Source organism: Triticum urartu, chromosome 2A (assembly GCF_056163025.1).
Source record: "Triticum urartu cultivar PI428250 chromosome 2A, HENAU_Tu73, whole genome shotgun sequence".
NCBI classification, from domain to species: Eukaryota; Viridiplantae; Streptophyta; class Magnoliopsida; order Poales; family Poaceae; genus Triticum; species Triticum urartu.
This window is the reverse complement of record NC_141874.1, coordinates 680000536-680025503: the sequence shown is the minus strand read 5'-3', so window position 1 is coordinate 680025503 and position 24968 is coordinate 680000536. Positions and strand designations below refer to the sequence as shown.

Here is a 24968-nt window from a genome sequence, read left to right as displayed (position 1 = left end):
TATCTTACACTATTTATCAAACAAATGCCTAAAAACAAGCGACGAAATATAATGCTTATGCGGGAAACATAACAAAGGTTTGACTCCAAGCCCACGGGGATACTGCTGGGATACGTCACAAAGATCAGCTCCTACATCTGGCCACATAATATGTTAAGTAAGTATTGTGAATCTACTCAAAAGTCATCAACAACATAAGCAAAAAAAGGGGCATCACGGGGTGTAAGGCTTGCTGATACTGAGCCAAGTGCAAACTGCAAACTATACCAGATAAACTTCCCCATCCTTACCTGTCGAAAGGGGCGAGGATAGTTCAAGTATAGCTCATGATTATAATGCTTAAGTTCGCATGGTCACTCCGGACTCAAATTCTCTTAGCCGTTATCCGTTCCAAGACTCAGCATCTCATGGTCGTTCCAAGACCAATAGTTAATCAGTTATCCGTTCCAAGGCTAGTCGTTCTGAGTTGATGTTTTGGGGTGTTCTCAGAACAGAGCTAGGCCTTCAGTCTCCCGGTTTAATTGACAACACCTTATTAGTTAGTACTACACCTCGAAGCAATGTTGGTCTTTTGATAAATCGTACTGTCTGCAGACCACGCAACTAATTAAAATATAGGTTTTTGTGCATTACAGAAAAATTAGGTTACTATCGTAGACCCTAGATACTGTCATGGGATCTTGGCAATTGTTGCCATGTGCAGAGGGGCGTCATCCCATTTGGAGATCCTAGTGCCAAAATCTGAACATTGAACTCACATTGCTATGTTCGGTACCATTTTCACTGAACTCTGAACATTGCCCTGTCTTTCTGGATGCTGAACTGGACTGAACCAGGGGTCTCTTTTGCCCAGAAACTTTATTCAAGAGAATAAGAAATTCCTATGATTTCCGTTATTACCTAGGTATTTACATTTAGTGAAAAAATAGTGAAACCTCAACTCAAGCCAAATTCGAAAATACTTCATTTTCCGTCAAAATTCCCCAAAAATCGATTGAATTTCAGTCAAATCCAGTATGTAAAACTGCCCTTTTTGTCTGAACTGAAAACTGGACATCAGTACTATTTTCTAAATCTGGCCAAACTAGTTTCTCTGATTCATATCTCCAACCTAAAAATGGCTCTGTCTGCGTAAACTTGAACTACAGTTCTTCAATCATTGAAAAATAAAACCAAATACTCGTACGTATGACCCGTCTGGTGAAATGACAGAACTTTCTAGCATTTATTTTCACCTAACCATCAGAACTGAAATGACAGAACTTTCTAGCATTTATTTTCAGATAAATCATCAGAAATGCAGAATTGCTATCCATTCATCAAAAGCTAGAACAGAAGTTTACACAGTTACCAATCAACCATAACTCCACAAGTGATGGAATACTATCACATATGAGAACTGTGAATTATTCACGCAATGAAAAACTGCAAGTATAATTCGCCACGACAAAATTTCTCTGATTCATATCTCCAAGCTAAAAATGGCTCTGTTTGCTTAAATTGAAAATCGAGATCTTCAATCTGATCATCAGCAGGCAGCAAGCAGCAATTTAAACCTGACCATCAAAACTGAAATGACAGAACTGGCTAGCATTTATTTGCAGATAAATCATCAGAAATTCAGAATTGCTATGAATTCATCAAAAGCTAGAACAGAACTTTACACAGTTACCAATCAACCATAACTCCACAAGTGATGGAGTACCAACACATGTGAGAACTGTGCATCATACAAGCAACGAAAAACTGCAAGTATAATTCCCCATCAACCAAACACAAAAGAATGAGAACTGGGATCGATTTAGGCGACCTGTTACTGCACCCGAGATGAATGAAACAGGAGACTGCCCGAACTGAAACAGGAACAGAGGAGTTCGACGTTCGAACAGGCGACAGTGGCGCTTGCCTTACTTGGAGCTCTTCTTCGGCTTGGGCTGCAGACCTCCGGACTGAGGGTGCCCCCGCGCATAGGGCTGCCAGCAAACCGCGCACAGCCGCCCTGCTCCCTGGCGGCGGTCGACGATGGCGAAGCAGCGTTCGCAGTAGGAGGCGTGCCTGCACGGTAAGAGCGTCACCAACCTCTCCAGGGAGTCGCATCGCACGCACATGGCCTGGACTTCTTCAGGCTCCTCCTCCTCTTCCTCCCTCTGTGACAGAAATGCTTCATGGCAATACAGCATGGCGTCCACGTTCACCTGATCATCCTCGTTGTGCCCTGACAACATGGCCTCCTCCTGGCCGGCCTCCTGCTCCATCTCGTCCTGGCCGGCCTCCTCCTCCATCTCCTCCTGGCCGGCCTCCTCCTCCTCACTGCGCCCTGACGACATGGCCTCCCCACCCCCCTCCTCCTCACTGCGCCCTGACGACATGTCCTCCAAATCCTCCCCCTCCCCGCTGCGCCCTGACGACATGTCCTCCCCATCTTCCTCCCCCTCCTCATCGCTGCGCCCTGACGACATGGTCTCCCCATCCTCCTCCTCCTCGCTGCTCCATAACAACATGGCCTCATCCTCGTCCTCGCCGGCCTCCTCGCCGTCATCGCTGTAGACTGCAAGAAACAACCAAGCCAAGCTTCCATCACCAATCAAAGAACCTTAAGCCAATGACAGAAACATGAATATTTCCTGGGCAGCGGGAACCTACATTCAACGTTGGTGAAGAGGTAAGCGAGATCCTCGGGAAGGGGAGGTAGCTGAGAAGCCGACCGGACCTTGATTCTGAGCCGGCGGCCACCAGGGCGCAACCCGCTCCCTCCTGTCGGCGCCGTTCCAGCCGGCTGAAAGAAACCAAGAAATCCAATTTCAACGCAGCAATTCAGAAGGCGGCGGTAGCTGAGTAGACGACGAGCACGGAGCGCTAACTTGGCATTGCTGCGCCTGCGACGGTGGCGCCATGGTCGCCGGCGGCGTCACCGCCATCCTCCTTTGGCCACCGTTCTGATCGGCTGCAAGAAACCAAGAACGGAAACTTTCAGAGCAGAATTCAAGAACCGCGGCCTAAATCAAGAACCGTGCGGGCCTGAAAGAAGTAAAGAACAGGGCGTGCTGTCTTCTTGGTCATCTACCTCTGCCGATGGGGAAGGCGACGCGGGCGGCGCCGGGGCGGTAGAAGAAATCCAGGTGCAAGGCGCCGGAGATGATTTCGTTGGGCGTCTCCGGCGACGGTCCGCCAGCAATGGACCTCCTTTTCCAGTCGCCCATCGACGGCGACGGTCCGCCAGCAATGGACTTCCTCTTCCAGTCGCCCATCTCGCGTCTCCGGGAACACCGCACGCCAAGATGCTACGAGGCCAACGATCGAACGTCGCCGGTGTATATATGCTGGCCGTGCGCCCCCAACCTTTGTGCTCGCGAGAAGCAGAGAAGCTGGATTTGGGGAAGTTGTGGATGGAGAGCCGTTGTTCTATTTATTTGACTTAGACTGGGCCAATTACGGCCCAGAATGGCTTTTTTTTAGGGGTCGGCCCAGAATGGCTTTGCGGTACGAGCCTACCCGGAGAGATCCAGTTACCTTGGGTCGCGGAGCCGGCCTGTTAGGACAGAGTCTTTTTTTTCTGATGGGAGAACAGACTCTCTCGGAATAAAGGAAATTCATGAATAAAGCTGCTTATTCCCCTCTTCCCTCGAAAAATTGAAAATAAGATACAAACTTCAGCTTGTGAGTACCATGTTCATGTACGTGGCATTGGTGATCATTTGGACAGACCCTGTTGTGTGATACAACATATTTGACCATCTAATCTTGTTTTCTGTATTCGTCATGTTTTTTTTGCGCGCTGCATTCATCATGTTGATATGTTCGATCTCTTCGTCTGCATCAATGTTATATTGTGTTTTTTTCTAGTTATTCTTCCAAGCACAGCTGCTCCCACTAAGATGTCAACTCTGTTGTCTTTAGGCTTGTAACATATTGTGTGTGTTGTTGTAATAGAACCCAAACACTTGCGCACCAATGCAACTCTTCGAACACTTCTATTGAAAATTTACAGGATCGCAACATATCAAGATCTTAAGTAACATAATCATTTATTTGCAAATTACAACACCAACAATGGTCTGCAAGTGGATAGAGTTTAGTTGTGGCATTCTCGAAGTAGGAGTATCAATCCCACAGGGAGTGCATGAATTGGAATTTGCCCCTTATAGAGACTTATTGGAACTAGTAAATTATATGTGCTTTTCACATCAGGACATATATAATAGCAGGGTGAAAGGCATTCTCGAAATTTTATTTCCTTCCATACGAATCATATTAGACATGTCCCTACTCTATAGAATCTAGATTGTTCGATTACTTTCTTTTTATTAGAGAATCAAATTCCTGGGATGGGAAAAAGATACTTCTAGAATAATATGAGACGCTAGTGGGGATTCGATTAAAAAGCCACATGACATTCCTAGTGATATGAAAACTTTATTCAACGGATGATATTGTTTGGATTTATCGTCTCTCAACTCTTGGACGGAGCATACCCAATGGCTGATTTTCAAAGTTATTGTGACACTATATAGTGGTATATATGTGCCTGTAAGTTAATGGTAGATGCAAAGCAAAATAAAGGCGAAAGGTTGTAAGGATTTTGAGCATAGCACTGACAAAAGTAAATAGCATAAAAGAAATAAAAGAACATAGTGAGGTGAATAAACCGATGAAACCAACAAAAGGATTAAACCGTTCCCAGGGAGTCTAGAATTCCCATCGGTAGGTGTCCAATATAATGTATGCTATTGCATAGTTCTAGGTTGGATACTTGAGCTGCTCTTGATGTTTGTAATTGGGCGGGTCCGGTCATAATATACGGTCTACTCGAGGTAGTCCGTACCACGCATGCCACTACCATAGTTTCCCCAACTTCGATTCTCACTAAAGTAATTAAGGGTTTCCCCGTGGACGCGGCCATACTAAGGGATCTTTGTTATTCCCCTATCAAAATTGCAAAGACGAGGTAGAGAGTATTTTACTGTCACCTTGAATTAACTCAACATCCTAACCTTTACAATGATAGTAATATGCTTTGTGGCCATACAAGCCGAAAATGTTTGAGTGGGGCTCCTTCACGACATTCACGAAGGCTAATAAATCAGACATTCAACATGGAATATCATATCCTTATAAGCGTTCAACACCTATACATACCAAGGTTCATCCATATCCCGATAACTAAGGGAACTATTCACACATGGAGATGACGAACATCACATGAATAGCAGTGACAAGCATGGATGATAAATTAGAGCAATACACATAGGGATTCACTAGGGTTCTATATTACAACAAAATGGAGATGGTATGGTGATGAAGATGGTTGGTGTCGTCACCTCCTTGCACACGATGATGGCGATGACAGAGTCCTTGCCGATTCAACCTTTGGATGCCTTCCGAGAGCTAAGATTTTACGTTCTGGAGTGGTTTCTGGTGGCTATGAACATCTGACGATTGATATGACCTCACAGGGGTGAAATACTGGACCAGACGGTGACGTGCGGTACGAGCACACACTCGTACTATGCCTCGTCAAGCGCTCTAGACTCCTCCGTGAAGCCTCTCTCTTCTTCCTTTTGCTTTGTTCTTTTATGGTAATATTATATCACGTTAATTGAAGCGATTTTATCACCATATCTTGGCGTTTATTTCTTAAACTCCCAAAGACGTCTATAATTGGCATTCTAACAGGCAAAAAGAGGTGCTCCAACGGAGTAAAATCGGACAAAGGCTAATGCTGGAGCACAAAACAAGAGGTAAAAATAACATAAATTTTGGAGTTATCAACCACATACACACTCCTGCCAAAAATGTGATGTGAGTTTGTGACACAAGCTTGCGCATTATACACTGACCGTTGCAACACAACAATATAAAAAGTAACACAGTTAGAGCAAAAAAATGACGAATCCAACAGTCTAAGCATGGTCGCAATAAAACTGTATATTGGTGTAAGAGAGATGAATGTTACCCTAATTTCATTAGATTTCCCATGACAGTCGTTTCACCAGTTGAAATGGCCATGTAGAGCACCATCCATTTGACACTTTCTTGACTATGTGGTCTTACATGTATCTTTTTTTTCTTCCATGACCGGGAGAGATTATGTAAAGATTGTTGGCCTAATTGTTCAAGTTTGTGATTCACCGTATCACACTCTCTCATGTGAGATAAAAAAAATCTTGGTATCAGTCCCAACAAATATATCCCCATAATCCAGGCTATGAGGACCCCTGGGCCTGTGCCATATGGCCTGAACATATTTCAACACAAGAACACATTCTAAGTCCAATAGGATTGGTATATAAATCCACTCTAGTGGCAGTTTAGATCCCTTGATAAAAGCGAGTACTTCAACTTCTTGTTGATGCTTGCTTTCCCAAGTGTCTTGTCGGAACTTGTAACCGAATTCATTTTGGCATCCTTTAGTCCGTATTTACCATTCTGCATGGTTGGAAGTAGACCCTTCATAGTCATCTTTCACTAGTCATGAGCACCTTCCCTTTTCGGGCAGAATTTGATTCATAGATTACACTATGATCTAGGATGGTTAGTGATAAATATAGAGCCTATTTGATTCAGAGGATCCCCATTGAAATTTTGGAGAATTATAGTCCTTAGGGAATTTTTCGACATGGTTGTCCTTTTTTATCGAACCCCGCATAATGTTGTTAAGGATTCCCTTGCACTATTACTTAGAGAAAATTGTATGTGCGCTCAAACCTTATGAGGAAAGATCATTTGTTTTTCATGTAGTGCATCCGATTTTTTTGGGAGAAATACAACCATGTAGGATTCAAGTGGGCACACCACCGCAATTCAACATTTTTCTATTCCGTGTTCTTAAAATCACATGGATTGAAGAGGCTCTGCATATTTTTCCTCGGTGCCACATCACTTCGGGAGGTATGATGAGACATCTTAGACAGGCAACAACGTATATGTAGGAGCTTGCAAGGTAGAGAAAGAGAGAACATTGTAATGCTTAAGAGAGATAGAATGGGGTGGTAGACGTGGAGAAAGCATCACCCTTTTTGTTTAGTAGAGAAATTTTGTGGAGGGAGGGTGTTAAAGATGAAGTAGATGCTTCTGGTGGAACATGGGAAGATAGATACAATGGAGGGAAGCATAAGGTCGTTACAGACTTAACAAAAAGGAAGAAATTGAAATACGCGAGCACATGTGAATATTGTTCTAAATCATTTACCATAAATCAAATGTAAGTCGACGATCATCGAACACCCCGTGGTTTGATTGCTCTTTTTTTGCAGTGCAAGTTGTATATTACTCATTTTTGAAAATGTATCTTAGTGATACAACCATAAATAAGTTCACAATTTTGGCATGTACATCGAGTATAAACATATCTATGTTGTAAAGAAACATGCGTGGAGAAAATATGCTAATAATAAAAAGGTTGCTAAAGAAAACAAGAAAATAACCATTGTTATCATTAGTCATGAAGACTTAGGGAATATGCCAGTATTTATCCTATCTTTAGATTTGAAAACTCCTAGTTTCTAATGTAGGGTATTCAGAAGGTCGTCTATGAAACCTGGTTAGGGCCTGCTTTGAGGGGATCTAACCTAGATAGATGGAAAAATAAATTGAGAAAACTCAGGGCTAAGCCGAAAGGATGGCATAGAAACATGAATGCTTGATGTAGGGACATGAATAAGGATATCCTGATCAAACTTGATAACATTGATAAAATTGTGAGATACATGGGCTTACGACTGAGACGAGACATGAACAAAAAGAATTGAGATCACAACTAGACATGCTTATGAAACACGAGGAACTAACATGAGGGTGAAAATTAAAGAATTCCTTGAGGGAGATATCAAACCTAGATACTTTCATACTAAAGCTAATGGAGACATAGAAAAAATACCATGAATTATATGGATCATATGAGGTGAACGTTGAGGGTGACAAAAGGAACTAGTCACTTGTATTATTGCCTTTTATAAAAGGCTCTTTGGACACCCCAAGGTCTCAAAATAGCTCTTTAGATACTGATGACCCAAGACTAAACTTGTTGAAGTTGCAAGTAAATTAACTGCAGACTTCTCCCTGGAGGAAAAAATGTTGTTTCTACTATGGACCATAATAAATCCCTAGGCACAGATGGATTTAGAGATGAATTCTATCAATATTTCTATGATCTGATCAAATTTTGATAAAAAAACCTTTTTTGATGACAAAGGTGATTTGTATATTTAATCAAATCTTACTATAGAAATAAGATTTTAGAATGGAGTCATGTTCCCTCATAGGTTTCTGTGGAGGGTTAAGATGCCGCCTAGGATTAAGGTATTCGCATGGCTAGTACTTAGGAAAAGTGTCCTAACTAAAGACAATTTGAGTAGAAGGGAGTGGGTTGGTAACAAAACTTGTCCCTTTTGTAGAAGAGATGAGTCAATTGACCATCTTTTCATGCAATGTTCTATTTCTAGGATGTTTTGAAACATTTTCAAATGTGTCTTCAATTCGTTGGATGTGCCTAATAACATCCATGACTTATTTTATGTCTGGATTGTTAAAATTTGAATTTTTTTGAGAAACATTGGATGATAGTTGGCGTTTCTGCTTTGATCGAGACAATCTAGAAACTAAGGAATAGTATTGTGTTCGAAAACAAAAATAGTATTGATCCATGTGTTCATGTTATATGATTGCTCGATGGCTTAACGATTGGGTCCTTTTGCATAAATTGGAAAGACAAGAAACACTGCGATGTGGGGTAAAAATGTTCAAATGATAGCAAACGAAGTCTTCAAAGTGTTGGCGGATAGAGATGAACATGGTAAGGGGGTGATTGTGTTGTTGTCTCTTCGTGCTTGGTTTGCCACAACACCCCGATGTGTTGAAGTTCCTTTTGTTGTGTGTTGAACCTTTCACAGGGTTGTTAATAGGCAGCGTGTGCTTAAATTATTGCATGTTAATAGGCAGTCTGTGCTCATGTTGTTGAGGATCCAGTCTGTGGATGCCCAAAAGCACAAGTTCCTCATTTGCTCTAGGTACCTGCTACTTGTTGCTTTCTTTCGGTAGCTTGTAAGATAAGACATGATGGTTTCGTTAAAATCGAAGAGGAAGCTCTTTAAAAAAATATGTGACAACCAAGGGTATCTTTTGTTCAATGAAAAAGTGAAAAAAAAACACAGGAATAGGAAACTATTATATGTTGGGGCTATTCATATGTTTGGTTCAAAGGAATGGAGAGTGTGAAAAATTCTGCTAATCTCAATTCCAACGGAAAAAATGCAGAAGTTTTACAATCCACTTGAACCTTTGTTTTCAAATTACCCTACACATGAAAACTGAGACCAAGGTCCTTAACAGCACGATAACATTAATGACTCTTCTATTTTTCCTTTTTTTAATACAGCTTGGTTCTTATTTGACTATGTTAGTTAGGATTTTTATGTTTTGTCCCATGCCTATGACCGAGAGACCCAAATTATAATAGCCTATATGTTTTGGGTGTGTCTAGATCTCAGTCGACTTAGACTTCACGAAGTTTAAGTCGATGACGTCGTCCATCTTTTTTTTCCATAGCAGCGCCCTCCACCTTTGTAAGCAGCGTATTATCCATGCACCTGTACTGCCCGTTGCTTTCAATTCTTGTCTTGAGCTGGGCTCGTCTCTCTCTCTACCTTTTTCTTCTTTTATTTTTTCAATGGACTTGTCTCGCTGCATAGTTTCTTTAGGCTGTTTTGTCTATTTGTTGGGTTTTCTTGTATTTTTCTTTGTGATTTTTCTTGTTTTGTTGACAAACCATCGGAGGACCACAAAATATTCGCTCACTACATAGAAGCTGAAGAAAAAGGTAAACAATGGAGAAAAAACTAGAGGAAAAGGATGTACGAGTTGAATCATTCTGTATCATTAAAAAATCATTTATCTAACAAACGAGTAAAAAAACAAACAATAGATAGTAAAAAAGAAAACCATGTACACTGTTTTTCTAAATTAAGTTACGCCCTAACAATGGAAATGCAACAACGTGGGTTAGTCTATGTGTATGTGTGTGTGTGCGCGCGCGTAACCGAGTGGTGATACTTTAAAAAATAAGATGTATAAAAAAACAAGAAGACATATTGCACGCATGGTGTATGTGGTGTTTGTATGTACTGATTGCACAAAAAAAGTTAAGAAATATTTATGAATTTGAAAAATTGCTCATGAATTCAAAAGTTGATCGCAAATTTGAAAAGAGTTCACAATTTTTAAAATTTGACAAATATTACATGTTTTTAAAAAGATCACAATTTAAATAAAATTCATGTTTTTGTCTTAAAAATTGAGAACAAAAAATGAAAATAAAAAGAAAGAAAACGCATGAATATTTAAAAATGTTGTGAAAAGGTAACTGAAGACAATCCCCTCTCACCATGAGTTGCAGTTGCTTTGGGAGTCATACAATTGTTGTCGGGTTACAACACTTCTAATTGCATGTCTAGGGATGGACATGCGATTGGCTGATAAACCACATATCGACCTAGTTGTTGTCGCACTGTGGGATATGCAGTTGCTGTCGCACTAGGGTCGTATAGTTGCATGTCTCATGTTGGACATGCAATTGGCCGACAACCCCCTACTAGCTCAGTTAGAGTCACATTGAGGGCCATGCAGTTGCAGCCGGGTTTCAACACTTGAATTTGCATCGCCTAGTGATGGACATCAACTGGTCGACAACCCCCCTACTAGCCCATTTGCAGTCACGTTGGGGGCATGCGGTTGCAATTGGGTTCCAACACTTGCAGTTGCATGTCTAGTGATGGACAGGCAACTGGTTGATAACTCCCCTACTATCCCAGTTGCAACCGCATTGGGGTCCATGCAGTTGCATGTCCATTGATTGGCATGCAACTGGACGATAACCCCCTACTAGCTCAGTTGCAGTCGTGTTGGGGGCCATGTAGTTGAGTCCGGTCCCAACACTTGTAGTTGCAATGACTAGTGATGGACATGCAACTGGACGATAACCCCCTACTAGCCCAGTTGCAGATGCGTTGAGGGGCATGCAATCACATTCATGTTTCAACGCTTGTAATCGCATGTCTTGTGATGGACATGCAACTGGCCGACAACCCCCCTACTAGCCCGGTTGCAGTCAGATTGGGGGCATGTAGTTGCAATCTGGTTCACACTTGCAGTTGCATGTGTAGTGATGGACAAGCAATTGGTCAACAACCCCTACTAGTGTAGTTGAAGTCGGGTTGGAGGCATGCAATTGTGATCCGGTTCTAACACTTGGAGTTATATGTCTAGTGATGGGCATGCAACTAGCCGACAACCTCCCAACTAGCCCAGCTGCAATCGCGTTGGGGCCACGCACATGCAGTCTGGTTCCAATACTTGCAGTTGCATGTCTAGTGATGGACATGCAATTGGTCGACACCCCCTACTAGCCTAGTTACAGTCGCCTTGGGGGGCATGCAGTTGCAGTCCAATTTCAACACTTGCAGTTGCATGTATAGTGATGAACATGCAACTAGCCGGCACCCCCCTACTAGTCCAAATATCTTTTTCTTTCTTTCCAAATTTGTGTGTGTCATCCTTACACAGGGGCCATATTAAACTTCTCTATATTGTTACAATTTTATCAGATGTCCCCGAGGGGACAACAATATCCGTTTCAGTTTAACTAAAAAGATAATAAAAGAAAGAGGTGATAGTATATATAAAGACAAACAAGACCATAAAAACAAATACACACGACGACACGTCATCTTAGTGTCTAGAATGCATGGCTACCGAATCAACCGAGATATCACTAATTCTCCATCTACCGAAAAGACGACAAAATAAAAAATAGTTTTACATAAAATGGAGAAAACTATCACAAAAAAAAGTAAATGTGAAGAAAATAAAAGGAACATATAATTGGAATAAAAAATAAGAATACGCGAAAACAGAATATAAAAGGGAACAAAATAAATGAATATAAAAAATAGGGAAGATGAATTGACAACAGTAACGAACAAAAACGAATATTTTGAAAAATATCATGTCAAACGATATGAACGAAACAAATTTAAAAAAGTGTATGGAGGAAGGATATACCAAAATGGAAAATATATTTGCATATGTACATACATACGTGTGAAATAAACATATTATCCCATATTAAAATAAATTATGCACAAAAAATGTCCAATAAAAAAGTCTACATATGTTAAAACTATTGCACATTGTAAGAGAATCCACATGTTCAACCCCCAGCCCCCTAACTCCTTGCAGTCAAACAACCCCGGTTTACTACAAAAGGCAGTCAACAACAAATAAAGGGAAAAAATGCAAAAATGGAAGGAACAAAAGGCAAAAAAAACTTTAGGCCCGTCCAGCACGCCCCAACCAACAACAGGCCCGACAAAAAAAAAAGAATCTAAAAGAACAAAAAAGAAAGAGCCCAAGCCGAAAAGAAACAGAAAAAAAGCGAGTTGGTCGCACGCCTTAGCATGCCAAAATGAGAAAACTCACAATCCAATGCGATTCTTAAAGCAAGTAACGCAGACGGTTGACGACTTTGTGAAGTCTAAGCCGTTTGAGATTTAACAGTACCGAAACTTAAAAAATGCAAAATGCTTGTCAAAATGTCCATTCTAAAAGAAATTAGTTCTTCCATTTTTTATAAAATAAGAAATTAAAAAAATAAAAATAGAAATACAAGTGAAAACAGTTTTATACAAATAAAATGATAAATAAAACAACACTAAAATACAAAAGGAAAAAGGAAATATAAAAAAGAAAAAGGTACATGTATACACACAGTGAGCTGCACCAGTGTGATTCGTACTGTACACACAAGCCCAACATCAAAAAAGAAAAATACAAAATGTTGGCATGGGAGACCTATGAGTGAGAAAATAAAAAAACAAAAAAGAGAATTTGGAAAGGACCTCAAGCCGCAGCCCACGGCTAGATACAGAGCAAAGCCCCTGAAGGTACGCTCTGCCCAGTGGACAAAGCCCAGTACGTTTTTGGACGAGAGGAATACCTACCTCAGCCACAAATCACTGATCAATCAAAGTGTACCCAAAAAAAACTCGTCGACTGAGACATAGCTAATTCTTAGTCGACTGAGAATTAGCACAACCGATATGTTTTCCAGTCCTCTGTTTGATGCGTGTGTTCTTAATTAATACGGTAGATTCTTGCGTTTGCACCCTTGTTACCTAAATGAGCTTGGCTCCGGCTGACGCACCCACCATTCTTAGCAAAGCATTTGTTTTACCGGAAAAGATGACGCGATAATTAAGTGACGGCGATCGAAGTCGGCAAGCAAAAACCCCCCGACGTGGCTTCAAACGCTGAACGCTTAGGAGCACTAGAGCAGAGCAGTCAAGCTCGGCGACCATGAGAGGAGATCGTTTGAAGCGCTGGAGATGACCTGTAAATAGCCGAATCCTGTATGACGTGAATTGACATGGTGACTGCGGGGCGGGTGGGCTGTTGTTTTCGTCGAGGATTGGAGGCGTCTTTGACCCATTCGAGATTCGACGAGAGCGGGCGTCGGTCGGTGGTTCGCGTCTGGAGCTGGTTGCTTGCCATTGCCCATAGCGCGTTGGAGAAATAGGCCGCCAGCCAGCTTGGATCCACCGAGGCCGAACACGTTTTCCTCCTCTCCTCCCGCTCCACTTCCACCTGTGAGAGGAAACAGAACATTTTCAGTGTGTCATTCGCGGGTAAAAACGCATGATACTACCATTATCACACCGTGTTCAGCAGGGCAGTAGACACTAGACATGGACAGCGACAGAAATCATTTGTGCTCCACAGCCCATAAATATCGCCCCCCACCACCACCACGCTCTGCACAGCCCATTACACGCCAAAGAATCGTGATTCGAACTGACGGGCCGACCAGCCAGCCACCCCACTGCACTAGCTTTCCTAGGAGCTAGTAGTCCCATGGCCATGGCCAGATGCCTCTTGCTGCTAGCCATCGTGTCCCTTGCCGCCGCGGAAGGCGGCGGAAACAACTCCACCGACTCTGCCGGGCAGGTCCGCCTGAGCTGCGGCGCGTCCGCCCCGGCCACCGACTCCGACGGCCGTGCGTGGGAAGGTGACTCGACGTCCAAGTTCTTGGCATCGACGAACGCCGGCGTCGCGGCCCGTGCGTCGTATCAAGACCCATCGCTGCCTTCTTCCGTGCCTTACGTGACGGCGCGCGTGTTCGCGTCGAGCCACACGTACACCTTCCTCGTCAGCCCAGGCCGCGTGTTCCTCCGCCTCTACTTCTACCCGGCCGACTACGGCAACCGCAGCGCCTCCGGCGCCCTCTTCGGCGTCACGGCCGGCGGCGTCACGCTGCTGCGCGACTTCAACGCGTCCCAGGCCGCGCTCGCGCTCGACGCCGCCTACCTCGTCCGCGAGTTCTCCCTCAACGTCAGCTCGGGCGGGAAGCTCGACGTCACGTTCGCCCCGTCCCCCGGCGCCTCCTCCCACTACGCGTTCGTGAACGGCATCGAGATCGTGCCCACGCCGGACGTCTTCACGGCGCCGGTGCCGACCTTCGCCAACGGGGGGCGCCCTGACCGGATGCCCATCCGCGCCGACACGGCCTTCCAGACCATGTACCGTCTCAACGTCGGCGGCGAGGCCGTCTCCCCGGCTGACGACTCCGGCCGCTTCTACCGCACCTGGAACACCGACATCCCTTACATATTCGGCGCGGCCGTCGGGGTCTCTTTCGAGAAGGACAGCAACGTCACCATCCGGTACCCGCCGTCCGTGCCGCCGCACATCGCGCCGGAGGGCGTGTACGCGTCGGCGAGGTCCATGGGCCCGTATGCGCAGATCAACCTGAACTACAACCTCACCTGGATCCTGCCCGTGGACGCGGGGTTCTACTACCTCCTGAGGTTCCACTTCTGCGAGGTCCTGTACCCGATCACCAAGGTGAACCAGCGCTCCTTCTTCATCTACATCAACAACCAGACGGCGCAGGAGCAGATGGACGTTATCGGGCGGAGCGGGGGGATCGGGGTTCCGGTGTACACCGACTACCTAGTCGTCACGACGGGCTCCGGCCAGACGGACATGTGGGTCGCGCTGCACCCGGACCTCAGCAGCAGGCCGGAGTACTTCGACGCGATACTCAACGGCCTCGAGGTGTTCAAGCTCCAGACGTACGGCAGCAACAACCTCGCCGGGGCCAACCTGCCGATCCCACAGAAGCAGCCCTACCAAGGAGAGTTCAAGAGGAAGAGTGCCGTCGCCGCGGCCGTGGGTGGAGCGGTCGCCGGTGGCCTCCTTGCGGTGCTGATCGGCTGCCTATGCGCGTGCGGCATTTGCAGACGGGGCAGAAAGGCCACGTCGGTGGTCGTGTGCGAGCCAGAAGCCGTTCCTGAGCAACCAGCCCACCATGGTCTCCTTAGCTCAACAAAAAGCTCTGCTTTGTTTAAGTCGGGCCAGACATAAATGGGCCTTCCCAATGAAGTTATAAATGCACCCATATTGTGAGAAATAAAGTTCCTTTATTTACGCTGCGGGAATACAAAAGTTCGTGCATCTCAGAAAAGGCTCATTGCATATATATAAAGTAATTTATTCATCTAATTTTTTTGTTTATCTATAAACATATAGTCCCCTAAAAAATCTATAAAAATATATTCACGCATTAAACTTTTTATGTATATATTTTCTTTAAAAGATCGTATTTTTATTAAAAAAAAGTTCATGTACACAGTTAAATCCATGTGTTATAATTATTTTACATATTTTATAAAATAACTGTCTTATGTTTAATAAAAATGTATATCATATATTATATCGTGTATTAAATATTTTATGTAATTTTGGATAGATCACAGCGGAAAAAAAATAAATAAATGAAGAAAAAGTAGGTAGAAAAGAAAATAATAGACAAAATATGAAATCATTCTCGCAGCTGTTAGGTATATTATTCAAAAGTGCCACAACTATAAAACCTGTACATTTAGTCCCTATTTGGTTTTCTGGTAGTCATTGATGAGGGTACGTGAAGTGTAAACTTTACAGTATAGGCATCAAATAGACTAAACCTTACAAAATAATCATCAAATAGAGTACATCGAAGAAAGAACAAATAGAATGGAGGAAGAAATATGATACACTTGACATGGCACTGGCAAGTCGACCCACATGACTACTGTCACCACAAGTACTCCCTCCCTTCCGAATTACTCGTCGTGGAAATGAATGTATCTAAATATATTTTAGTTCTAGATACATTTATTTCTACTACGAGTAATTTAAAACGAAGGGAGTAGTGTGCATAGTGTGCTGTCATTTTTTCCAAGATAACAGGCCTGTTTGGTTCATGTCATCAACATTGTGCCTGACAAAATCGAGCGCCTAATCAGGCTAGTGTCGTTTGGTTCATGGCCACGCCTGGCCACAGGTTATGTTTAATAAAGCATGTCACATCATGCATGCCTTCTTCAGTTCGGATAGGACAACAAAATAGCAAGCCAGGCAGCAGTCCAAGCGTCCTATCCGCTTAGCCTGGGCCAGGCTAATGGCCCTCCACGGTTTTGTACCAGGCGAATGACACTATGAGATTTCTCAGGCCAGGCAGCGTTAGATTATTCAGGAAGCAAACCAAACACATCTCAGGTAGATCCCAGGCAAGTTTCAGGCGGGCAAATCTAACCCAGGGCTGCAACCAAACAGGCCCAACACCCACATACACCGACTCGCCGGCTCCATGTGTTGGGTCATGCGATGATGTTTTTATGGACTCATCGCAAATCTTGGAATAAGCTAGGAGTGGTCCATGTATCTAGATTTCTCATTCCCGTGCGTTGCAAGTAGGATGCACGTCCTGAAGTCTTCTTATTTCCTTCACTATTGCTTGCCCAAGCTTTCTTCAACTTCTTGGTAAGTGCTTTAAGACTTCACTAAAGAGTTGACGACAATGGACAACCATCTCCAGATCATCGGTTTAGTTGATACATACACATGTGGTGCTTTTTTTTTATCAGCGTTGGAGCTTCACAACAAAAAAAAGTTGAGTTTGATGTTGTGGGAAAAAACACCATCCCCCCTAATCTATGCTCTCTAAAATAATCATTATAGATGTGCCAAACCGGGGGAGGGGGGGGGGGGGGGGGGTGTACGTGAGTCATTCATGTATATTCCAAATTTGTCCAGCCGCTTTGTTTTATGGCAGGACTAATTTAGAAGTGACAACGTTTGGATCACCGAGCAGCGATGAACTAACCTCACCTGCCTTCACTAGTACAAAACATGTCTTTCGTCCCAGACGGATCGGAGCAATAGTCCCGGCCGCGTTACGAACCGGGACTAAAAGGGCTCGCACCGTTCGAAGCCGGTCGTAAACCCTTTAGTCCCTATTGGTGTCCGCATTAGTCCCAGTTCGAACGGGACCTTTAGTCCCAGTTGGAGACACCAACAGGGACTAAAGGGTTTGCGACCGGCTTCGAACGGTGCAAGCCCTTTTAGTCCCGGTTGGTATCTCCAACCGGGAAAAATTTTAATTTTTTTTAATTTTTTTTTCTGCCGGCCCTTTAGTCCAGGTTGGTGTCTTTAACCGGGACTAAAGGTCTATCTTTAGTCCCGGTTAGAGACACCAACCGGGACTAAAGCCTTTTACCACATTAAACTTGGAAAAATCATAACTAAATCATCCTAATTCAGAAAAATACAAATAATATATCAAGTTTTCCGTTTCGACAATTTTTTAAAATCACAAAATTCCAAAGGGAAAATAGTGTTTTTGGACGTTTTAGATGTTTTTAGGGTTTAGGGCTAGGGTTTAGATTTCAGAGTTTAGGGTTAGGTTTTATGGTTTGAACCTTTAGTGTTTACTGTTTAGAATAGAGTTTCAGACGTTTTAAGTCCTGGGTTTAGGGTTTAGGACAATTTTTTTAAATCACAAAATTCCAAAGGGAAAATAGAGTTTTTGGACGTTTTAGACGTTTTAGGGTTTAGGGCTAGGGTTTAGATTTCCAAGTTTAGCGTTAGGTTTTAGGGTTTGAACCTTTAGTGTTTTCTGTTTAGAATAGAGTTTCAAATGTTTTATGTCCCGGGTTTAGGGTTTCAAAGTTCATTTGTAGTGCTTTTCAATTTCAGACTAATTTAGCTCAAAGAATCATTAAATGCATGAAAAAATAACAAATGAAGTCAAAAATGGTTGAAATTTAAGGATATGGCTTTGAATGGTTCATATTGAACACACAAAAATTCTTTAGTTAATATAAGTTTAAAAAAATGAAATATGGTCAAACTCTGGTCAAACAACTTATTCAATAAATATTAGTGTTACTAAATAATTATTGTTTTTATAATAATAATTTCAAACTCAAATAGTGAAGGTGTGACATCATGGTCCCATTTTTCTGATAATAATGGATATATTATTTGTCGAATTTTGATTTACAGATTTAAAGATATTAAATGAATAAATGGCATAATAATAATATTACTTATTTTATTTTCATTGAAATTCAATATTATTATTACTTATGTCGTTTTTGAACTTTTTGTATTATTTTGGATTTATTTCTTTGAGAATTTTTGATTTTTTTGTAATTTTTTCCTTTTTGAAGTTTTAAATTAATCATTGTTGTTTGTTAATCATTGTTGTTTATTTTAATAATTGTTTGGAATTCAAAAATAAATAAATCATGTGACATCAAGACCTAAGGGTTAACAGGATTGATAGCTTACTGTTGTAAGGAAAATAACAAGTGCAGACTTGGAAACTAGGGGAGATAGAACCTGAAAGTTAAGTGATAACCCACAAGTATAGGGGATCGTTTGTAGCCTTTTTTGATAAATAAGAGTGTCGGACCCAACGAGGAGCTAAAGGCAGAACAAATATTCTCTCAAGTTGTATCGACCACCGATACAACTCTACGCACACTTGACGTCTGCTTTACCGAAAACAAGTATGAATCTAATTTGTAGGTGTGATGCTAGAACTACTTTGCAAGAATAAAACTAGAAGTACTTTGCAAGATAATAAAAGTTAGGTGTTTAGTAAAATTCTGAAAAATTAGGAAAAAATAAACATTTTGTATAGAAGGAGTGTGCAAAAAGTTTCGGAACCGTTTGACGTTCCAGTAAAAAATGTAAAATCGAGCACTACAGCCAAAGTTTCTGTTTTGCACCGCACAAACCAACAAGCAATTTAATCATCCGAAAGGAAAACCTTGACACATTATTTTCATAATACAATGGAATTGTACAAGAGGATAATTATTTTTGTTGAAAAGTTTCTGTAATTTAAGATTCACAAAGTTTTCGTGAGCATGAACAAAGTTCAAGGAGCTCCCCCACTTCAACAATGCTTGTCTCTCTCACTTTCACTTTCCTTTTTGAAAAGTTTTATGTTCCCCTCTAGGTGTTTTTGTTTTTAAACTTTATAAAAGCACTCAACAGAAATAAATGACTCTCTAAAACTTCCGAGTTATCTCCTTGGCAGCGCTTTTTTTAAAGCCATTAAGCTAGGCACAAAGTGCTTAAGTAATGGATCCACCCGGATCCCAAGGTATATCAAAGCCAATTTTAATTAACAATGATTTGGCATTTAGAACTGAGCACAAAGCAACATATATCATGCAATGACAAAGTCTAACTCTCTTCCTATGCATCGGCATGTCATACAAGAACAATTCATGCACATCAAGTAAAGGCCAATACATAGCATAAGCGGTTTCTTGCAATTTTATCATGTTGGAAACATAGAGAAGCAAAGATGTAGTTTCTCTCTCATAATAATTGCAAGTAGGAGCATCAAGCACATGCATATTATATTCATCAAAATCACCATGTGTAGTAGCAAAATGCAACCCATCAATATAATCCTTAATAAGTGCAAACTTCTCCGATATAGTGTAGTCTGGAGAATTCAAAAAGATAATAGGACTATCATGTATGGGTGCAATAGCAATAATTTCATTCTTAACATAAGGAACTATAGCAAGTTCATCTCCATAAGCATAATTAATATTGGCATCTTGGCCACAAGCATAGCAAGCATCAAGTTCATCAAAAAGGGATATTTCAAACGAATCAACATGATCATAGCAATTATCATGGCATTCATCCTTCGGTAAGAATGAAGGGAAATTAAACAATGTATGAGTTGAAGAGTTACTCTCATTAGAAGGTGGGAACAGGTGATCAATCCGCTCTTCCTCCATTTGTTCTTCGCTCCACTCATCATCTTTTTCATCCAATGAGCTCGCAGTTTCATCAATTTCTTCTTCCATACTCCTCCAAAATATGAGTCTTTTCTTGGACAACGGAGTTATTCTCAATAAATACATCAATATCGTAATTGTATTTAATTATCATAGCAATATTTAAGGATAGCAAGATTTTCAGGTCTATAAACTGAATCATCAAAATCTTCAAACTTTTCAAACAAAGATTCAATTTCATACGCACCCTTAAAAGCAACAAATTATTCTATTCGTTCCACATCATAGTAATCATATATACCATTAGCATAAGAAGCTAAGGTTTCATTATCATTAAATTTGCATGAAAAGGGAAGATGTGGAGCATTCATTCTAGAGCAACAAGTATATGTTGGGGAACACAGTATTTCAAAAACAATTCCTACGATCATGCAAGATCTATCTAGGAGATGCATAACAACGAGAGAGGAGAGCGTGTCTACGTACCCTCGTAGACCGAAAGCGGAAGCATTTATTAACGCAGTTGATGTAGTTGAACGTCTTCGCGATCCAACCGATCCAAGCACCGAACGCACGGGACCTCCGCGTTCAACACACGTTCAGCTCAGTGACGTCCCTCGATCTCTTGATCCAGTTGACGACGAGGGAGAGTTCCATCAGCACGACGGCGTGGCGACGGTGATGATGAAGTTACCGGTGCAGCACTTCGCCTAAGCACTACGACGATATGACCGAGCTGTGTAACTGCGGAGGGGGGCACCGCACACGGCTAAAAGATCAACTTGTGTGTTCTGGGGTGCCCCCTCCCCATGTATATAAAGGAGGGAGGAGGGAAGGGCCGTCCGGCCCCTAGGGCGCACCCAAGAGGGGAGTCCTACTAGGACTCCTAGTCCTAGTAGGATTCCACCAAAAGGGAGAGAGGGGGAAGGAAGGAGAGAGAGAGAGAAGGAGAAGGAAGGAGGGGGCGCCGCCCCCTCCCTAGTCCAATTCGGACTAGCCCATGGGGGGTGTGCGTGGCTTGCCCTTGTGGACCTTCCTCTCTCTCCCATAAGGCCCGTGAAAGCCCATTAGTTCCCCTGGGGGTTCTGATAACCCCCCGGCACTACGGTAGTCATCCGGTACCCCTCGGAACTCATCCGGTGTCTGAATAACATCGTCCAATATATAATTATTCATGTCTCGACCATTTCGAGACTCCTCGTCATGTCTATGATCTCATCCGGGACTTTGAACAAACTTCGGTTCATCAAAACACATAACTCAGAATAGAAATCATCATCGAACGTTAAGCGTGGGACCCTACGGGTTCGAGAACTATGTAGACATGATCGAGACACATCTCCGGTCAATAACCAATAGCGGAACCTGGGTGCTCATATTGGTTCCTACATATTCTATGAAGATCTTTGTCGGTCAAACCGCATAACAACATACATTGTTCCCTTTGTCATTGGTATGTGACTTGCCCGATTTTCGATCATCGGTATCATCATACCTAGTTCAATCTCGTCACCGGCAAGTCTCTTTACTCATTCTATAATGCATCATCCCGTCACTAACTCATTAGTCACATTGCTTGCAAGGCTTATAGTGATGTGCATTACCGAGAGGGCGCAGAGATACCTCTCCGATACACGGAGTGACAAATCCTAATCTCGATCTATGCCAACCCAACAAACACCATCGGAGACACCTGTAGAGCATCTTTATAATCACCCGGTTATGTTGTGATGTTTGATAGCACACAAGGTGTTCCTCCGATATTCGGGAGTTGCATAATCTCATAGTTATAGGAACATGTATAAGTCATGAATAATCCAATAGCAATAAACTAAACAATCATAGTGCTAAGCTAATGGATGGGTCTTGTCCATCACATCATTCTCTAATGATGTGACCCCGTTCATCAAATGACAACACATGTCTATGGCTAGGAAACTTGACCATCTTTGATTAATGAGCTAGTTAAGTAGAGGCATACTAGGGACACTTTGTTTTTCTATATATCTACACATGTACTAAGTTTCCGGTTAATACAATTCTAGCATGAATAATAAACATTTATCATGATATAAGGAAATATAAATAAAAACTTTATTATTGCCTCTAGGGCATATTTCCTTCAGTCTCCCACTTGCACTAGAGTCAATAATCTAGTTCACATCGCCATGTGATTTAACACCAATAGTTCACATCACCATGTGACCAACACCCAAAGGGTTTACTAGAGTCAATAATCTAGTTCACAGCACCATGTGATTAACACCCAAAGAGTACTAAGGTGTGATCATGTTTTGCTTGTGAGAGAAGTTTAGTCAACGGGTCTGCCACATTCAGAGCCGTATGTATTTTGCAATTTTTCTACGTCTACAATGCCCTGCACGGAGCTACTCTAGCTAATTGCTCCCACTTTCAATATGTATCCAGATTGAGAAATAGAGTCATCCGGATCAGTGTCAAAGCTTGCATCGACGTAACCCTTTACGATGAACTTTTTGTCACCTCCATAACCGAGAAACATGTCCTTATTCCACTACTGTACCCTCTTGCCAAACTCATGGTGAGGTACACAATAGGTCTGGTACACAACATAGCATACTTTATAGAACCTATGACCGAGGCACAGGGAATGATTTTTCATTCTCTTTCTATTTTCTGCCGTGGTCGGGTTTTGAGTCTTTACTCAACCTTGCAACACAGGCAAGAACTCCTTCTTTGACTGTTCCATTTTGAACTACAAAATCTTGTCAAGGTATATACTCATTGAAAAATATTATCAAGCATCTTGATCTATCTCTATAGATCTTGATGCTCAATATGTAAGCAGCTTCACCGATGTCTTTCTTTGAAAAACTCCTTTCAAACACTCCTTTATGCTTTCCAGAAAATTCTACATCATTTCCGATCAACAATATATCATTCACATATACTTATCAGAAAGGCTGTAGTCCTCCCACTCACTTTCTTGTAAATACAGGCTTCACCGCAAGTTTGTATAGCACTATATGCTTTGATCAACTCATCAAAGCGTATATTCCAACTCCGAGACGCTTGCACCAGTCCATAGATGGATCGCTGGAGCTTGCACATTTTGTTAGCACCTTTAGGATCGACAAAAAACCTTCTGGTTGTATCATATACAACTCTTCTTTAATAAATCCATTAAGGAATTCAGTTTTGACATCCATTTGATAGATTTCATAAAATGTGGCAATTGCTAACATGATTCAGACAGACTTAAGCATTGCTACAAGTGAGATAATCTCATTGTAGTCAACACCTTGAACTTGTTGAAAACATTTTGCGATAAGTCGAGCTTTGTAGACAGTAACACTACCATCAGTGTCCGTCTTCCTCTTGAAGATCCATTTATTCTCAATGGCTTGCTGATCATCGGGCAAGTCCACCAAAGTCCATACTTTGTTCTCATACATGGATTCTATCTCAGATTTCATGGCCTCAAGCCATCTGTCAGAATCTGGGCTCATCATCGCTTCCTCATAGTTCGTAGGTTCATCATGGTCTAGTAACACGACTTCCAGAACAGGATTACCGTACCACTCTCGTGCGGATCATACTCTGGTTGACCTACGAGGTTCGGTAGTAACTTGATCTGAAGTTTCATGATCATCATCATTAACTTCCTCACTAATTGGTGTAGGCATCACTAGAACTGATTTCAGTGATGAGCTATTTTCCAATTCGAGAGAAGGTAAAATTACCTCATCAAGTTCTACTTTCCTCTCACTCACTTCATTCGAGAGAAACTCCTTCTCTAGAAAGTATCCATTCTTAGCAACAAATATCTTGCTTTTGGATCTGTGATAGAAGGTGTACCCAATAGTTTCCTTTGGGTATCCTATGAATACGCATTTCTCCAATTTGGGTTCGAGCTTATCAGGCTGAAACTTTTTCACATAAGCATTGCAACCCCAAACTTTAAGAAACGACAGCTTTGGTTTCTTGCCAAACCATAGTTCATACGGTGTCGTCTCAGTGGATTTAGATGGTGCCCTATTTAACGTGAATGCAACTATCTCTAATGCATAACCCCAAAATGATAGTGGTAAATCGGTAAGAGACATCATAGATCGCACCATATCTAATAAAGTACGGTTACGACGTTCGGACACACCATTATGTTGTGGTGTTCCAAGTGGCGTGAATTGTGAAACTATTCCACATTGTTTTAAATGAAGGCCAAACTCGTAACTCAAATATTCACCTCCACGATCAGATCGTAGAAACTTTATTTTCTTATTATGATGATTTTCCACTTCACTATGAAATTCTTTGAACTTTTCAAATGTTTCAGACGTATGTTTCATCAAGTAGATATACCCATATCTGTTCAAATCATCTGTGAAGGTCAGAAAGTAACGATACTCGTCGCAAGCCTCAACACTCATCGGACCGCATACATCAGTATGTATTATTTCCAATAAGTTAGTGGCTCGCTCCATTGTTCCGGAGAACGGAGTTTTAGTCATCTTTCCCATGAGGCATGGTTCGCAAGCATCAAATGATTCATAATCAAGTGATTCGAAAAGTCCATCCGCATGGAGTTTCTTCATGCGCTTTATACCAATATGACCTAAACGGTAGTGCCACAAGTATGTTGCAATATCATTATCAACTTTGCATCTTTTGTTATCAATATTATGAATATGTGTTTCACTACGATCAAGACTCAACAAACCATTTATATTAAGTGTATGACCATAGAAGGTTTTATTGATGTAAACAGAACAACAATTATTCTTTGAGTTAAATGAATAACTGTATTGCAATAAACATGATCCAATCATATTCATGCTCAACACA

General features: G+C 41.9%; 2 protein-coding genes and 1 non-coding gene across 3 annotated transcripts; 1 reads left to right on the top strand and 2 right to left on the bottom strand.

Moving 5' to 3' along the window:
- Positions 1–1907: 1907 nt before the first annotated feature.
- Positions 1908–3260, bottom strand: LOC147986672 (uncharacterized). The gene is made up of 4 exons (XM_087540116.1): positions 3065–3260; positions 2862–2944; positions 2644–2776; positions 1908–2548 (listed from the first exon to the last, which is right to left on the bottom strand). The coding sequence occupies exons 1-4, from the start codon at positions 3246–3248 to the stop codon at positions 1908–1910; spliced, it is 1041 nt and encodes a 346-aa protein (XP_087396242.1). The 5' UTR covers positions 3249–3260.
- Positions 3261–11507: 8247 nt separating this feature from the next.
- On the bottom strand, positions 11508–11613 carry LOC125531533 (U6 spliceosomal RNA). The gene has a single exon (XR_007293311.2). It is a non-coding gene; the product is annotated as a U6 spliceosomal RNA (small nuclear RNA).
- Positions 11614–13794: 2181 nt separating this feature from the next.
- On the top strand, positions 13795–15477 carry LOC125531532 (receptor-like protein kinase FERONIA). The gene has a single exon (XM_048695909.2). It carries the CDS (start codon positions 13903–13905, stop codon positions 15412–15414), a length of 1512 nt encoding a protein of 503 aa, XP_048551866.2. The 5' UTR covers positions 13795–13902; the 3' UTR covers positions 15415–15477.
- Positions 15478–24968: the final 9491 nt, after the last annotated feature.

Excerpts from the sequence above, each read along its gene's own strand:
- LOC147986672 (XM_087540116.1), bottom strand. The coding sequence starts at position 3,248 with ATGGGCGACTGGAAGAGGAAGTCCATTGCTGGCGGACCGTCGCCGTCG. Across the intron at positions 2,945-3,064 it reads CGCCTTCCCCATCGGCAGAG|CCGATCAGAACGGTGGCCAA; the intron begins GTAGATGACCAA and ends GGTTTCTTGCAG. Across the intron at positions 2,549-2,643 it reads CCTCTTCACCAACGTTGAAT|TCTACAGCGATGACGGCGAG; the intron begins GTAGGTTCCCGC and ends TGTTTCTTGCAG.
- LOC125531532 (XM_048695909.2), top strand. The coding sequence starts at position 13,903 with ATGGCCATGGCCAGATGCCTCTTGCTGCTAGCCATCGTGTCCCTTGCC.